This window comes from Nerophis lumbriciformis, linkage group LG25, assembly GCF_033978685.3.
Source record: "Nerophis lumbriciformis linkage group LG25, RoL_Nlum_v2.1, whole genome shotgun sequence".
NCBI classification, from domain to species: domain Eukaryota; kingdom Metazoa; phylum Chordata; class Actinopteri; order Syngnathiformes; family Syngnathidae; genus Nerophis; species Nerophis lumbriciformis.
The window spans coordinates 32414303-32431802 of NC_084572.2; the positions used below are offsets into that span (position 1 = coordinate 32414303).

General features: G+C 39.4%; 1 protein-coding gene across 3 annotated transcripts in view; it reads right to left on the reverse strand.

Annotated features, from left to right (window-relative positions):
- mgat3b (beta-1,4-mannosyl-glycoprotein 4-beta-N-acetylglucosaminyltransferase b) overlaps positions 1 to 17500 on the reverse strand; it is a 65703-nt gene that overhangs the window by 1971 nt on the left and 46232 nt on the right. For 2 of the 3 annotated variants that reach the window (XM_061984227.1, XM_061984225.1), the window contains exons 2-3: positions 282 to 636; positions 1 to 213 (exon numbers count right to left, since the gene is read on the reverse strand). The exon at positions 1 to 213 is cut by the window's left edge and continues 437 nt beyond it. In XM_061984227.1, the coding sequence (XP_061840211.1) occupies positions 1 to 213; positions 282 to 635 (567 nt within the window). In that variant the 5' untranslated portion in view covers position 636. Of the gene's footprint in view, positions 214 to 281; positions 841 to 1478; positions 2015 to 17500 lie in introns of those variants that run through there. The other variant, XM_061984226.1, reaches the window with a different exon arrangement.

The following is a 17500-nucleotide window of genomic DNA, read 5'->3' on the forward strand; positions in this document are numbered from 1 at the left end:
TCCGGCTTTGGTCCGCGCAAAGTACGGAGTTTTGTCGTCTTGCAGTTGGTGAGTGCGGGTGTGCAAGTCTCCTATGGACTCCAAGGGGTCTGAAGTTTGGTCCCACAGGGACACCGCCGGGTGCTCAATGTCCGACAGGACGACCTGCTGGTCAACGCCTGCAGGTCGAGGAGGGCGACTGGGCTCCCGGGCTTGTAGGTGGTCTTCTTCTTGCTGAACATAAAATGCAGGAATGAGATTGAATATACCAGAATATTCCAGAAGTCATTACCGAAAGTTACCTGACTCGGAACGTCTACCCGCAGGTTCTCCTCTGGTTTCTGCCAAGGGTGAGGGGGCGCCGGCTCCGGTCCCGCGTCCTCCGCCGCGTCGCCTTTGGCGTCCGACGGACGGAGGGCCGGCATGGGCGGGGCTTCTTCGGGGGAGGCGGGGCTGAGCGACGTGGCTGCCGCTCCCTTCTCCCTCCAGAACAAGCCGGAGACCATGATGAAGGACTTGATGTTGGAGTACGGGGCGGGGGCGGAGAGCTCGCGCAGCAGGGAGACGTAGTGGAGGGCCTTGTAGTAGTGCAGGAAGGAGATGACGCACAGGCCCACCGTGCACAGCAAGAACACCCGGTGCCGCCGCATTTTCATCCTGGGAACACCACACGGAACACAAAGAGTCGTTAACCAACCAAAGTCTACCGCTGTTGGCGATATCAGCGATCAGCATGTTTGGCTGGTAAGTCATTTCATGAATCCACAAACGCTTTCTGTATATTTGTTCGAGGACAAAGCTACGAACAATGGGAGACCGGGCTCCGCCGCTCCCAGTCTGTGGAACGCTCTCCCTGACCACCTGAGGGCACCACAGACTGTGGATGCTTTTAAAAAAAGGCTTAAAAGCCCTTCTTTTTTTAAAAAACATTTTTTTAGATATATGCATACAAATTATAGCGATTTGGCTGTTCTAGTTTTTATTTTTATTTATTTTTTGATTATCTTTTTTTTTTTTAATACACTGTAGCACTTTGAGATTGTTTACTCAATTTAAAGTGCTTTTTACAACTAAAATCTATTATTATTATAATTTTCAAAACTGGTCTGAAAAATTAGCTACGATACGTGCAAGCCGAATTGAAATACTAACGTTAGCATGTTTACAGTTAGCATATGACAAGTACCAAATTATACGACTCTGAGGAGTCCGCATGCAAAATTAGTTAAAAAAGCTAGCGTGTTTAACTTTAGAATGCTAACATTTCTATGTTATCCTGTCAACATTAGCATGCTAGCATTTTCAGCTAATTTTGAGCATTTAAACCTTAAATGTGTGGCTTTTTAATATCTTTTGCTACCTTGCAAGTATGCTCGCTGTTCCCATTACAACATGCTAACGTGGAGGCGCTAACGTTTCCGAGGACAAAGCTACGGACAATGGGAGACTGGGCTTTCTGCTCCGCCGCTCCCAGTCTGTGGAACGCTCTCCCTGACCACCTGAGGGCACCACAGACTGTGGATGCTTTTAAAAAAGGCTTAAAAGCCCTTCTTTTTAAAAAAGCATTTTTTTTTAGATATATGCATACTAGTTATAGCTATTTGGCTGTTCTAGTTTTTATTTTTGATTATCTTTTTTTTTTTTTTTTTTTAATACACTGTAGCACTTTGAGATAGTTTACTCAATTTAAAGTGCTTTTTACAACTAAAATCTATTATTATTATTATTATTATTATTATTATTATTATATTTTTCAAAACTTGTCTGAAAAATGAGCTACGATACGTGCAAGCCGAATTGAAATACTAACGTTAGCATGCTTACAGTTAGCATATGACAAGTACCAAATTATACGACTCTGAGGAGTCCGCATGCAAAATTAGTTAAAAAAGCTAGCGTGTTAACTTTAGAATGCTAACATTTCTATGTTATCCTGTCAACATTAGCATGCTAGCATTTTCAGCTAATTTTGAGCATTTCAACCTTAAATTTGTGGCTTTTTATACCTTTTGCTACCTTGCAAGTATGCTCGCTGTTCCCAACGTGGAGGCGCTAACGTTTCCGAGGACAAAGCTACGGACAATGGGATACCGGGCTTTCTGCTCCGCCGCTCCCAGTCTGTGGAACGCTCTCCCTGACCACCTGAGGGCACCACAGACTGTGGATGCTTTTAAAAAAGGCTTAAAAGCCCTTCTTTTTTTAAAAAAGCCCTTTTTTTTTTTTAGATATATGCATACTAGTTATAGCTATTTGGCTGTTCTAGTTTTTATTTTCATTTATTTCTCTATTATCTTTTTATTTTTTTATTTTTTTTAATACCCTGTAGCACTTTGAGATTGTTTACTCAATATGAAGTGCTTTTTACTAATAAAATCTACTATTATATTATATAATTCACACAAATTTGTTCGTGACTACTGAGGACCATTTAAAAGAGCGAGTGCAGTACCAGCTACAGCCCCATGAGGGGGCTGCTGTGCAAAGTCTCACACTCAAACTAACCAGTAAACATGTTTTATGGGCCTAAGCTTAAAAATCACTTAGGCATCTTCAGAATGGATCTGACTATCATTTAAAAAGGTTTCCCTTTAGGGGACCTGTTTTCTTTAGTCCACATACTGTCAGAGGTCCCCTAAAGTTGACTGTGTAAACAGAGCAATGTCCCCATTAAGTACGCATTGCCAGAACACACACACACACACACACACGCACACACACACACACACACACACACGCTAAGTGAGCCTTATCAGCAAATAGTGCAGGTGCATTGATAAATGATGCATTGCTTCTTCAATGTGCTTACAGGCCTGAACGGTAAGAACTCCATAAAGTTCTACTATGCGTGTGTGCGTGTGTGTGTGTGTGTGTGTGTGTGTGTGTGTGTGTGTGTGTGTGTGCGTGTGCGTGTAAACTCCTCCTCCCTCAGCACAAAGCAAGCTCATAAAAAAGGGGAGCAGCTTCACTTTGGTCTCCTCACGACTACAAAGCATCAGTGGGACTATTTAGACTCGCCATGGCTGTCGGGGCCGCGTTCAATGACCTCACCTAACGAGCACCCCGGGGAGAGAAGAAGGGGGGGGGCAAAGAGGGGCCCAGTGAACACAAAACAAAAGCCCAAAGACCCACTTCCACTCTTCACATTCTGCTACAACCATGAATAAATGTGAGAAAACACAGAAAAAAACCAGACAACTGTCAGCCCTTTTGGTTTGTTCATAATACACCGGAAATTCCCGACTTGCCAGCACAGCCTTGAACGCATCATTGGCTGCACAAACGCACAACTCTTTAATTGGACCAACAAATCATCTCCGCTGACAGTTTGCTTGTAGCCGGAACAAAGTCTAGAAGGAATGTGAGGCGCAAAGTGCAATGGGTAGCATTCTAACATTAACACTTTTTTTCTTTAGGTACACACCTCAGAGTGATATATTTTGGTACTTGGCACAGGTTTGTTAGACTGACCATACGTCCTCTTTACCCCGGACATGTCCTCTTTTGCGGGGCTGTCCGGGCGGGGTTTCTTAAATGCCTCAAATGTCCGGCATTTTGAGTCAGGGTTGCGTGTATTTTCAATGTAGGTCCAGGGTTAAGAAGGGGTTAAAAACAAAACAAATTGTGAAGGTGTGCGGCAGAGACAGAGAGAGCGGATTGATTGATTGATTGCCAACCCTCCCGATTTTCCCGGGAGACTCCCGAATTTCAGTCCCCTCCCGAAAATCTCCCGGGGCAACCATTCTCCCGATTTCCACGCAGACAACAATATTAGGGGCGTCCCTTAAAGGCACTGCCTTTGCGTGCCGGCCCAGTCACATAACATCTTTGGGTTTTCACACACACAAGTGAATGCAAGCCATACTTGGTCAACAGCCGTATAGGTCACACTGAGGGTGGCCGTATAAACAACTTTAACACTGTTACAAATATGCGCCACACTGTGAACCCACACCAAACAAGAATGACAAACACATTTCGTGAGAACATCCGCTCCGTAACACAACATAAACACAACAGAACAAATACCCAGAACCCCTTGCAGCACTAACTCTTCCGGGACGCTACAATATAAATGGTGAGGTAATAACAGTTTGAATTTAAATATTTTTTTCGGAATTCCTAGAATTTAGAGAAAAACGTGAATTTAAAAAAAAAATACAAGAATTGTTGTAGATGATATGAAATGGTTGAAAAATGTTGACGTAGTAACAGTTGAATTTAAATTGGTATTTCAGAATTCCTGGAATTTCGGGAAAAACGAGAATTAAAAAAAAAAAATAATACAACAATTGTCGCAGATGATATGAATGGGTTGGTGTTGGAATTTTTCAAAAGGGTTGAAAAATGTTGACGTAGTACCAGTTTGAATTTAAATAGGTATTTCGGAATTCCTGGAATTTCAGGAAAAACGGGAATTTTCGAAAAAAATAATACAACAATTTTCGTAGATGACAGGAATGGGTTGGTGTTGGAATTTTTTTAAATGATTGAAAAATGTTGATGTAGTAACAGTTTGAATTTAAATTGGTATTTCGGAATTCCTGGAATTTAGGGAAAAACTGTAATAAAAAAAAAATACAACAATTGTTGAATATGATATGAAACGGTTGAAAAATGTTGACGTAGTAACAGTTTGAATTTAAATAAGTATTTCAGAATTCCTGGAATTTCGGGAATTAAAAAAAACAAAAAAACAATTTTTGTAGATGAGATGAATGGGTTGGTGTTGGAAGTTTTCAAAATTATTGAAAAATGTTGACTTAGTAACAGTTTGAATTTAAATAGGCTTTTCGGAATTCCTGGAGTTTAGGGAAAAACAGGAATAAAAAAAATAAAATAAAACTATTGTTGAAGATTATATGAAATGGTTGAAAAATGTTGACGTAGTAACAGTTTGAATTTAAATAGGTATTTCAGAATTCCTGGAATTTCGGGAATTTTTGAAAAAAATAATTCAACAATTTTTGTAGATTACATGAATGGGTTGGTGTTGGAAGTTTTCAAAATTATTGAAAAATGTTGACGTAGTAACAGTTTGAATTTAAATAGGCTTTTCGGGATTCCTGGAATTTAGGGAAAAACGGGAATCAAAAAGATAAAATAAAACTATTGTTGAAGATGATATGAAACGGTTGAAAAATGTTGACGTAGTAACAGTTTGAATTTAAATTGGTATTTCGGAATTTCGGGAAAAACGGGAATTTTTGAAAAATTGTCGCAGATGATATGAATGGGTTGGTGTTGGAATTTTTCAAAACGGTTGAAAAATGTTGACATAGTAACAGTTTGAATTTAAATAGGTTTTTCGGAATTCCTGGAATTTAGGGAAAAACGGAAATTAAAAAATTAAAAATAAAACAATCATTGAAGATGATATGAAACGGTTGAAAAATGTAGACGTAGTAACAGTTTGAATTTAAATTGGTATTTCGGAATTCCTGGAATTTGGGGAAAAACTGTAATTAAAAAAATAAAATAAAACAATTGTTGAAGATGATATGAAACGGTTGAAAAATGTTGACGTAGTAACAGTTTGAATTTAGATAGGTATTTCAGATTTCCTGGAATTTCGGGAATTTTTGAAAAAAATAATACAACAATTTTTGTAGATGACATGAATGGGTTGGTGTTGGAATTTTTCAAAATGATTGAACATTTTTGACGTAGTAACAGTTTGAATTTAAATAGGTTTTTCGGGATTCCTGGAATTTAGGGAAAAACGGGAATTAAAAAAATTAAATAAAACTATTGTTGAAGATGATATAAAACGGTTGAAAAATGTTGACGTATTAACAGTTTGAATTTAAATTGATATTTCGGAATTCCTGGAATTTCATGAAAAACAGGAATTAAAAACAAAATAATACAACAATTGTCGTAGATGATATGAATGGGTTGGTGTTGGAATTTTTCAAAACGATTGAAAAATGTTGACGTAGTAACAGTTTGAATTTAAATTGGTATTTCGGAATTCCTGGAATTTCGGGAAAAACGGGAATTTTTGAAAAAAATAATACAACAATTGTCGCAGATGATATGAATGGGTTGGTGTTGGAATTTTTCGAAACGATTAAAAAATGTTGACGTAGTAACAGTTTGAATTTAAATAGGCATTTCGGAATTCCTGGGAATTTCGGGAAAACTGTGAATTTGTACGAACAGAAAAATGGTAATTTTGTTGTCCCGATTCAGAAGAATGTTTTGAAGGTGGAATGGGCAAAAACGGTTTAAAAATCTGGACTTTCCAGGAAAATAGGGCTCTTGGGAACCGGGAATTCAGGGAATTCCTGGAATTATTTAGAACTTGTAAAATGGTAGTTTCATTGTCCGAGGTGAGTGGATTGTGTGGATGGCGGAACGGTTCGAATCGGTTGAGGAATGTGGGAATTGTGCAAGTTCGAAAAATGGCCCATTCGTATTCTAAGGGGAAAAAATCACCCGGGAAACTGAGAATTCTGGGATTTTTGTTTTATTTTTATTATGGGGAGCTCACGTTTCCTGGTCGAGACGAACGTTTTGATACTGGAACGGTTCCTATTGGGTAGAAAACTGCGTCTAAAGTCATCTACTACTACTCATCTACCTACTCAGTGGCCTAGTGGTTAGAGTGTCCGCCCTGAGATCGGTAGGTTGTGAGTTCAAACCCCGGCCGAGTCATACCAAAGACTATAAAAATGGGACCCATTACCTCCCTGCTTGGCACTCAGCATCAAGGGTTGCAATTGGGGGTTAAATCACCACAAAATGATTCCCGGGCGCGGCCACCGCTGCTGCCCACTGCTCCCCTCACCTCCCAGGGGGTGATCAAGGGTGATGGGTCAAATGCAGAGAATAATTTCGCCACACCTAGTGTGTGTGTGACAATCATTGGTACTTTAACTTTAACTTTATCTAAAAAGCATCTAAAAGTCAAACATGGACAAGTGTGGAGTGTTTTGCATTTTTCCCATCATGCCTTGCAATTTAGATTTTTTTTTTTAACAGTTTTTTTTGTTTTGTTTTATTAATATCCACAAAGTTCAGTGAGCAGGCTGAGTTATGTGTGACCATGTTTGTTGACCTTTTGTGCTGGTTGAATTATTTATTTTTTTCCTTCTCCATGACTAGGGAAGGTTGTTTGTATTGGGTTATATAAATAAAGAAGAAGAATTACTTCATAAATGATTAAACTCTTTTTAAAGAGAACTGTTGAGTTTAGAAGGAATTGATGTGAACTGTGTACAAATGGACAGGAAGTGAACATGTGTGTTAGTCATTTCTGCAAAGTAGAAAAGTGGGTAGGTTTAAATAAGCTGTGCTTCTTCCTACTCCTTTTCGGACATGTTTTTTTTTTTAAACAAAAATACGTACAAGATGTGATGTATCATATTGAAACTGTAACTAACTCCAACTTAAGAACCCCTGTGCTACTACAGTACATAATCATCATTGTCAGTGGCTGGTGTACAAGCTGTACACTGACTACTCTCTAATACACGTAAACACGTTAAAGTGACGACGAGTACAACAAAGTAACGTTTGACAAAAGTGCCGACGCATCAAATTCTTACTCTTCGGCGTGGACGAGGTGGTTGCTCACCGGGTGTTGTTGACATGTGCCAGTGGAAACTCTCGCACTCGCCTCACACAACAACTTCCTCAATTTCACTTCCACTTTTTTTTGTTGTTGTCGACTTCTTTCTTTTTCACTTGGCCCATTATGTCAAAAAATCACAAGGTCAAAGGTTTTTAAAGAGCCATGAATAATAACAACACTGATTCAACTCACTGTAGTGTTGTTTATAAATAGTGTCGCGCTTAACTAAATAGTGGGGTAGAAGCCATGTTAATACTCCCACGCTTTTATTTTGACACTTATTTTGCACTGAACATAGCAGCGCTTCCTCACACGTATGGAAGGCATGGGGAAAAAAAGCTGAGACAAGAGCAGAAAAAACAAAATAGTGGGGTAGAAGCCATGTTAATACTCCCACGCTTTTATTTTGACACTTATTTTGCACTGAACATAGCAGCGCTTCCTCACACGTATGGAAGGCATGGGGAAAAAAAGCTGAGACAAGAGCAGAAAAAACAAAATAGTGGGGTAGAAGCCATGTTAATACTCCCACGCTTTTATTTTGACACTTATTTTGCACTGAACATAGCAGCGCTTTCTCACACGTACGGAAGGCATGGGAAAAAAAGCTGAGACAAGAGAAGAAAAAACTAAATAGTAGGGTAGAAGCCATGTTAATACTCCCAAGCTTTTATTTTGACACTTATTTTGCACTGAACATAACAGCGCTTCCTCACACGTATGGAAGGCATGGGAAAAAAATCTGAGACAAGAGAAGAAAAAACTAAATAGTAGGGTAGAAGCCATGTTAATACTCCCACGCTTTTATTTTGACACTTATTTTGCACTGAACATAACAGCGCATCTTCACGCGTATGGAAGGCATGGGAAAAAAAGCTGAGACAAGAGCAGAAAAAACAAAATAGTGGGGTAGAAGCCATGTTAATACTCCCACGCTTTTATTTTGACACTTATTTTGCACTGAACATAACAGCGCTTCCTCACACGTATGGAAGGCATGGGAAAAAAAGCTGAGACAAGAGAAGAAAAAACTAAATAGTTGGGTAGAAGCCATGTTAATACTCCCACGCTTTTATTTTGACACTTATTTTGCACTGAACATAACAGCGCTTTCTCACACGTATGGAAGGCATGGGGAAAAAAAGCTGAGACAAGAGAAGAAAAAAACAAATAGTTGGGTAGAAGCCATGTTAATGCTCCCACACTTTTATTTTGACACTTATTTTGCACTGAACATAACAGCGCTTCCTCACACGTATGGAAGGAATGAGAAAAAAGTGGAGACAAGAGCAGAAAAAACAAAATAGTGGGGTAGAAGCCATGTTAATACTCCCGCGCTTTTATCTTGACACTTATTTTGTACTGAACATAACAGCGCTTCCTCACACGTATGGAAGGCATGGGAAAAAAAGCTCAGACAAGAGAAGAAAAAACTAAATAGTAGGGTAGAAGCCATGTTAATACTCCCACGCTTTTATTTTGACACTTATTTTGCACTAAACATAACAGCGCTTTCTCACACGTATGGAAGGCATGGGAAAAAAAGCTGAGACAAGAGAAAAAAAACTAAATAGTTGGGTAGAAGCCATGTTAATACTCCCACGCTTTTATTTTGACACTTATTTTGCACTGAACATAACAGCGCATCTTCACACGTATGGAAGGCATGGGAAAAAAAGCTGAGACAAGAGCAGAAAAAACAAAATAGTGGGGTAGAAGCCATGTTAATACTCCCACGCTTTTATTTTGACACTTATTTTGCACTGAACATAACAGCGCTTCCTCACACGTATGGAAGGCATGGGAAAAAAAGCTGAGACAAGAGAAGAAAAAACTAAATAGTTGGGTAGAAGCCATGTTAATACTCCCACGCTTTTATTTTGACACTTATTTTGCACTAAACATAACAGCGCTTCCTCACACGTATGGAAGGCATGGGAAAAAAAGCTGAGACAAGAGAAAAAAACAACTAAATAGTTGGGTAGAAGCCATGTTAATACTCCCACGCTTTTATTTTGACACTTATTTTGCACTGAACATAACAGCGCTTCCTCATACGTATGGAAGGAATGGGAAAAAAGCGGAGACAAGAACAGAAAAAGCAAAATAGCGGGGTAGAAGCCATGTTAATACTCCCATGCTTTTATTTTGACACTTTTTTTGAACTGAACATAACAGCGCTTCCTCACACGTATGGAAGGCATGGGAAAAAAAGCTGAGACAAGAGAAGAAAAAACAAAATAGTAGGGTAGAAGCCATGTTAATACTCCCACGCTTTTATTTTGACACTTATTTTGCACTGAACATAACAGCGCTTCCTCACACGTATGGAAGGCATGGGAAAAAAAGCTGAGACGAGAGAAGAAAAAAACTAAATAGTAGGGTAGAAGCCATGTTAATACTCCCACGCTTTTATTTTGACACTTATTTTGCACTGAACATAACAGCGCTTCCTCACACGTATGGAAGGCATGGGAAAAAAAGCTGAGACAAGAGAAGAAAAAACTAAATAGTTGGGTAGAAGCCATGTTAATACTCCCACGCTTTTATTTTGACACTTATTTTGCACTGAACATAACAGCGCTTCCTCATACGTATGGAAGGAATGGGAAAAAAGCGGAGACAAGAACAGAAAAAGCAAAATAGCGGGGTAGAAGCCATGTTAATACTCCCATGCTTTTATTTTGACACTTTTTTTGCACTGAACATAACAGCGCTTCCTCACACGTATGGAAGGCATGGGAAAAAAAGCTGAGACAAGAGAAGAAAAAACAAAATAGCGGGGTAGAAGCCATGTTAATACTCCCATGCTTTTATTTTGACACTTTTTTTGCACTGAACATAACAGCGCTTCCTCACACGTATGGAAGGCATGGGAAAAAAAGCTGAGACAAGAGAAGAAAAAACTAAATAGTACGGTAGAAGCCGTGTTAATACTCCCACGCTTTTATTTTGACACTTATTTTGCACTAAACATAACAGCGCTTCCTCACACGTATGGAAGGCATGGGAAAAAAAGCTGAGACAAGAGAAAAAAAAAACTAAATAGTTGGGTAGAAGCCATGTTAATACTCCCACGCTTTTATTTTGACACTTATTTTGCACTGAACATAACAGCGCTTCCTCATACGTATGGAAGGAATGGGAAAAAAGCGGAGACAAGAACAGAAAAAGCAAAATAGCGGGGTAGAAGCCATGTTAATACTCCCATGCTTTTATTTTGACACTTTTTTTGAACTGAACATAACAGCGCTTCCTCACACGTATGGAAGGCATGGGAAAAAAAGCTGAGACAAGAGAAGAAAAAACAAAATAGTAGGGTAGAAGCCATGTTAATACTCCCACGCTTTTATTTTGACACTTATTTTGCACTGAACATAACAGCGCTTCCTCACACGTATGGAAGGCATGGGAAAAAAAGCTGAGACGAGAGAAGAAAAAAACTAAATAGTAGGGTAGAAGCCATGTTAATACTCCCACGCTTTTATTTTGACACTTATTTTGCACTGAACATAACAGCGCTTCCTCACACGTATGGAAGGCATGGGAAAAAAAGCTGAGACAAGAGAAGAAAAAACTAAATAGTTGGGTAGAAGCCATGTTAATACTCCCACGCTTTTATTTTGACACTTATTTTGCACTGAACATAACAGCGCTTCCTCATACGTATGGAAGGAATGGGAAAAAAGCGGAGACAAGAACAGAAAAAGCAAAATAGCGGGGTAGAAGCCATGTTAATACTCCCATGCTTTTATTTTGACACTTTTTTTGCACTGAACATAACAGCGCTTCCTCACACGTATGGAAGGCATGGGAAAAAAAGCTGAGACAAGAGAAGAAAAAACAAAATAGTAGGGTAGAAGCCATGTTAATACTCCCACGCTTTTATTTTGACACTTATTTTGCATTGAACATAACAGCGCTTCCTCACACGTATGGAAGGCATGGGGAAAAAAAGCTGAGACGAGAGAAGAAAAAAACTAAATAGTAGGGTAGAAGCCATGTTAATACTCCCACGCTTTTATTTTGACACTTATTTTGCACTGAACATAACAGCGCTTCCTCACACGTATGGAAGGCATGGGAAAAAAGCGGAGACAAGAACAGAAAAAGCAAAATAGCGGGGTAGAAGCCATGTTAATACTCCCATGCTTTTATTTTGACACTTTTTTTGCACTGAACATAACAGCGCTTCCTCACACGTATGGAAGGCATGGGAAAAAAAGCTGAGACAAGAGAAGAAAAAACTAAATAGTACGGTAGAAGCCGTGTTAATACTCCCACGCTTTTATTTTGACACTTATTTTGCACTGAACATAACAGCGCTTCCTCACACGTATGGAAGGCATGGGAAAAAAAGCTGAGACAAGAGAAGAAAAAACTAAATAGTAGGGTAGAAGCTGTGTTAATACTCCCACGCTTTTATTTTGACACTTATTTTGCACTGAACATAACAGCGCTTCCTCACACGTATGGAAGGCATGGGGAAAAAAAGCTGAGACAAGAGCAGAAAAAACAAAATAGTGGGGTAGAAGCCATGTTAATACTCCCACGCTTTTATTTTGACACTTATTTTGCACTGAACATAACAGCGCTTCCTCACACGTATGGAAGGCATGGGGAAAAAAAGCTGAGACAAGAGAAGAAAAAACTAAATAGTAGGGTAGAAGCCATGTTAATACTCCCACGCTTTTATTTTGACACTTATTTTGCACTGAACATAACAGCGCTTTCTCACACGTATGGAAGGCATGGGGAAAAAAAGCTGAGACAAGAGAAGAAAAAAACAAATAGTTGGGTAGAAGCCATGTTAATACTCCCACACTTTTATTTTGACACTTATTTTGCACTGAACATAACAGCGCTTCCTCACACGTATGAAAGGAATGGGAAAAAAGTGGAGACAAGAGCAGAAAAAACAAAATAGTGGGGTAGAAGCCATGTTAATACTCCCGCGCTTTTATTTTGACACTTATTTTGTACTGAACATAACAGCGCTTCCTCACACGTATGGAAGGCATGGGGGAAAAAGCTGAGACAAGAGCAGAAAAAAACAAAATAGTGGGGTAGAAGCCATGTTAATACTCCCGCGCTTTTATTTTGACACTTATTTTGCACTGAACATAACAGCGCTTTCTCACACGTATGGAAGGCATGGGAAAAAAAGCTGAGACAAGAGAAGAAAAAACCAAATAGTTGGGTAGAAGCCATGTTAATACTCCCACACTTTTATTTTGGCACTTATTTTGCACTGAACATAACAGCGCTTCCTCACACGTATGGAAGGAATGGGAAAAAAGTGGAGACAAGAGCAGAAAAAACTAAATAGTGGGGTAGAAGCCATGTTAATACTCCCGCGCTTTTATTTTGACACTTATTTTGCACTGAACATAACAGCGCTTCCTCACACGTATGGAAGGCATGGGAAAAAAAGCGGAGACAAGAGCAGAAAAAACAAAATAGTGGGGTAGAAGCTATGTTAATACTCCCGTGCTTTTATTTTGCACTGAACATAACAGCGCTTCCTCACACGTATGGAAGGCATGGGGGAAAAAAGCTGAGACAAGAGCAGAAAAAAACAAAATAGTGGGGTAGAAGCCATGTTAATACTCCCGCGCTTTTATTTTGACACTTATTTTGCACTGAACATAACAGCGCTTCCTCACACGTATGGAAGGCATGGGAAAAAAAGCTGATACAAGAGAAGAAAAAACTAAATAGTAGGGTAGAAGCCATGTTAATACTCCCACGCTTTTATTTTGACACTTATTTTGCACTGAACATAACAGCGCTTCCTCACACGTATGGAAGGCATGGGAAAAAAGCTAAGACAAGAGCAGAAAAACAAAATAGTGGGGTAGAAGCCATGTTAATACTCCCGTGCTTTTATTTTGCACTGAACATAACAGCGCTTCCTCACACGTATGGAAGGCATGGGGAAAAAAAGCTGAGACAAGAGCAGAAACAACAAAATAGTGGGGTAGAAGCCATGTTAATACTCCCACGCTTTTATTTTGACACTTATTTTGCACTGAACATAACAGCGCTTCCTCACACGTATGGAAGGCATGGGAAAAAAAGCTGAGACAAGAGCAGAAAAAACAAAATAGTGGGGTAGAAGCCATGTTAATACTCCCACGCTTTTATTTTGACACTTATTTTGCACTGAACATAACAGCGCTTCCTCACACGTATGGAAGGCATGGGAAACAAGCGGAGACAAGAACAGAAAAAGCAAAATAGCGGGGTAGAAGCCATGTTAATACTCCCATGCTTTTATTTTGACACTTTTTTTGCACTGAACATAACAGCGCTTCCTCACACGTATGGAAGGCATGGGAAAAAAAGCTGAGACAAGAGAAGAAAAAACTAAATAGTAGGGTAGAAGCCGTGTTAATACTCCCACGCTTTTATTTTGACATTTATTTTGCACTGAACATAACAGCGCTTCCTCACACGTATGGAAGGCATGGGAAAAAAAGCTGAGACAAGAGAAGAAAAAACTAAATAGTAGGGTAGAAGCCATGTTAATGCTCCCACGCTTTTATTTTGACACTTATTTTGCACTAAACATAACAGCGCTTTCTCACACGTATGGAAGGCATGGGAAAAAAAGCTGAGACAAGAGAAAAAAAACTAAATAGTTGGGTAGAAGCCATGTTAATACTCCCACGCTTTTATTTTGACACTTATTTTGCACTGAACATAACAGCGCATCTTCACACGTATGGAAGGCATGGGAAAAAAAGCTGAGACAAGAGCAGAAAAAACAAAATAGTGGGGTAGAAGCCATGTTAATACTCCCACGCTTTTATTTTGACACTTATTTTGCACTGAACATAACAGCGCTTCCTCACACGTATGGAAGGCATGGGAAAAAAAGCTGAGACAAGAGAAGAAAAAACTAAATAGTTGGGTAGAAGCCATGTTAATACTCCCAAGCTTTTATTTTGACACTTATTTTGCACTGAACATAACAGCGCTTCCTCACACGTATGGAAGGCATGGGGGAAAAAGCTGAGACGAGAGCAGAAAAAACAAAATAGTGGGGTAGAAGCCATGTTAATACTCCCACGCTTTTATTTTGACACTTATTTTGCACTGAACATAACAGCGCTTCCTCACACGTATGGAAGGCATGGGAAAAAAAGCTGAGACAAGAGCAGAAAAAACAAAATAGTGGGGTAGAAGACATGTTAATACTCCCACGCTTTTATTTTGACACTTATTTTGCACTGAACATAACAGCGCTTCCTCACACGTATGGAAGGCATGGGAAACAAGCGGAGACAAGAACAGAAAAAGCAAAATAGCGGGGTAGAAGCCATGTTAATACTCCCATGCTTTTATTTTGACACTTTTTTTGCACTGAACATAACAGCGCTTCCTCACACGTATGGAAGGCATGGGAAAAAAAGCTGAGACAAGAGAAGAAAAAACTAAATAGTAGGGTAGAAGCCGTGTTAATACTCCCACGCTTTTATTTTGACATTTATTTTGCACTGAACATAACAGCGCTTCCTCACACGTATGGAAGGCATGGGAAAAAAAGCTGAGACAAGAGAAGAAAAAACTAAATAGTAGGGTAGAAGCCATGTTAATACTCCCACGCTTTTATTTTGACACTTATTTTGCACTAAACATAACAGCGCTTTCTCACACGTATGGAAGGCATGGGAAAAAAAGCTGAGACAAGAGAAGAAAAAACTAAATAGTGGGGTAGAAGCCATGTTAATACTCCCGCGCTTTTATTTTGACACTTATTTTGCACTGAACATAACAGCGCTTTCTCACACGTATGGAAGGCATGGGAAAAAAAGCTGAGACGAGAAGAAAAAACTAAATAGTTGGGTAGAAGCCATGTTAATACTCCCACGCTTTTATTTTGACACTTATTTTGCACTAAACATAACAGCGCTTCCTCACACGTATGGAAGGCATGGGAAAAAAAGCTGAGACAAGAGAAGAAAAAACTAAATAGTGGGGTAGAAGCCATGTTAATACTCCCGCGCTTTTATTTTGACACTTATTTTGCACTGAACATAACAGCGCTTTCTCACACGTATGGAAGGCATGGGAAAAAAAGCTGAGACGAGAAGAAAAAACTAAATAGTTGGGTAGAAGCCATGTTAATACTCCCACACTTTTATTTTGACACTTATTTTGCACTAAACATAACAGCGCTTCCTCACACGTATGGAAGGCATGGGGGAAAAAAGCTGAGACAAGAGCAGTAAAAACAAAATAGTGGGGTAGAAGCCATGTTAATACTCCCACGCTTTTATTATGACACTTATTTTGCACTGAACATAACAGCGCTTCCTCACACGTATGGAAGGCATGGGGGAAAAAAGCTGAGACCAGAAAAGAAAAAACAAAATAGTGGGGTAGAAGCCATGTTAATACTCCCGTGCTTTTATTTTGCACTGAACATAACAGGGCTTCCTCTCACACAAATGGAAGGCATGGGGAAAAAAAGCTGAGACAAGAGCAGAAAAAAATAAAATAGTGGGGTAGAAGCCATGTTAATACTCCCACGCTTTTATTTTGACACTTATTTTGCACTGAACATAACAGCGCTTTTTCACACGTATGGAAGGCATGGGGGGAAAAAGCGGAGACAAGAGCAGAAAAAACAAAATAGTGGGGTAGAAGCCATGTTAATACTCCCGCGCTTTTATTTTGACACTTATTTTGCACTAAACATAACAGCGCTTCCTCACATGTATGGAAGGCATGGGGAAAAAAGCTGAGACAAGAGAAGAAAAAACTAAATAGTTGGGTAGAAGCCATGTTAATACTCCCACGCTTTTATTTTGACACTTATTTTGCACTGAACATAACAGCGCTTCCTCACACGTATGGAAGGCATGGGGGAAAAAGCTGAGACGAGAGCAGAAAAAACAAAATAGTGGGGTAGAAGCCATGTTAATACTCCCACGCTTTTATTTTGACACTTATTTTGCACTGAACATAACAGCGCTTCCTCACACGTATGGAAGGCATGGGAAACAAGCGGAGACAAGAGCAGAAAAAACAAAATAGCAGGGTAGAAGCCACGTTAATACTCCCACACTTTTATTTTGACACTTATTTTGCACTGAACAGGAAGCATTTAAGCTCTATTGGGGTGTAATTAGACAGTAGTGAGTGATAAAGACGTTAAGGATGTTCCCTTCAGGGTTTTATTCTGCCGATTCCCACCATCCTTGAGTGAGATGGGCCGATACCAATACCGATAGTGATACCAATCACAGGTATTAACTATGATTTCTATTGATTTATTCATCAAGATGCAACACATATTAAAAAAAAGGATCATCAACAGGGTTCAAAACACAAATGCAATCCTAAGCAGAGTCGACCTTTACACTTGATGATACCGGGCGTAATAACAAGCGATCATACGTGTGATATGGACACAGGAAGACAACACACTCCAAGAAGTCAACAAGAATGGGAATGAATTGAAATATGCCAGATAAACAGGAAGTAGCTTTATTTCCTCTGGCAGGCGTATTTAACGTCCACATGTCGGCCAAACGTAACGAAGTTGCACGGCTAATTAGCGCTGTCCACCAGGCATAGTACAGGTGAGGCGTTCACGGGAGTGCTGAAACGTTGGAATTGTGCAACATCATATTTAACTTAACTCCAAATTGAAGAGGGAAGCTTGGTAAGGACAAATACTCTGTCATAAAGTACACACGCATATAGTACACACACATACGTACACACGTATAGTACACACATACAGTACACACGTATGTACACGCAAACAGAAGACACATTCGTATACAGATACGTACACACATTCAGTAGACACACACGTACACAGATATAAAGGTACACACAGAGTACATACATACATACACACATACAGTATACACATACAGTACCCACACATACAAAGGTACACATATACATACACACATATAAGGTATA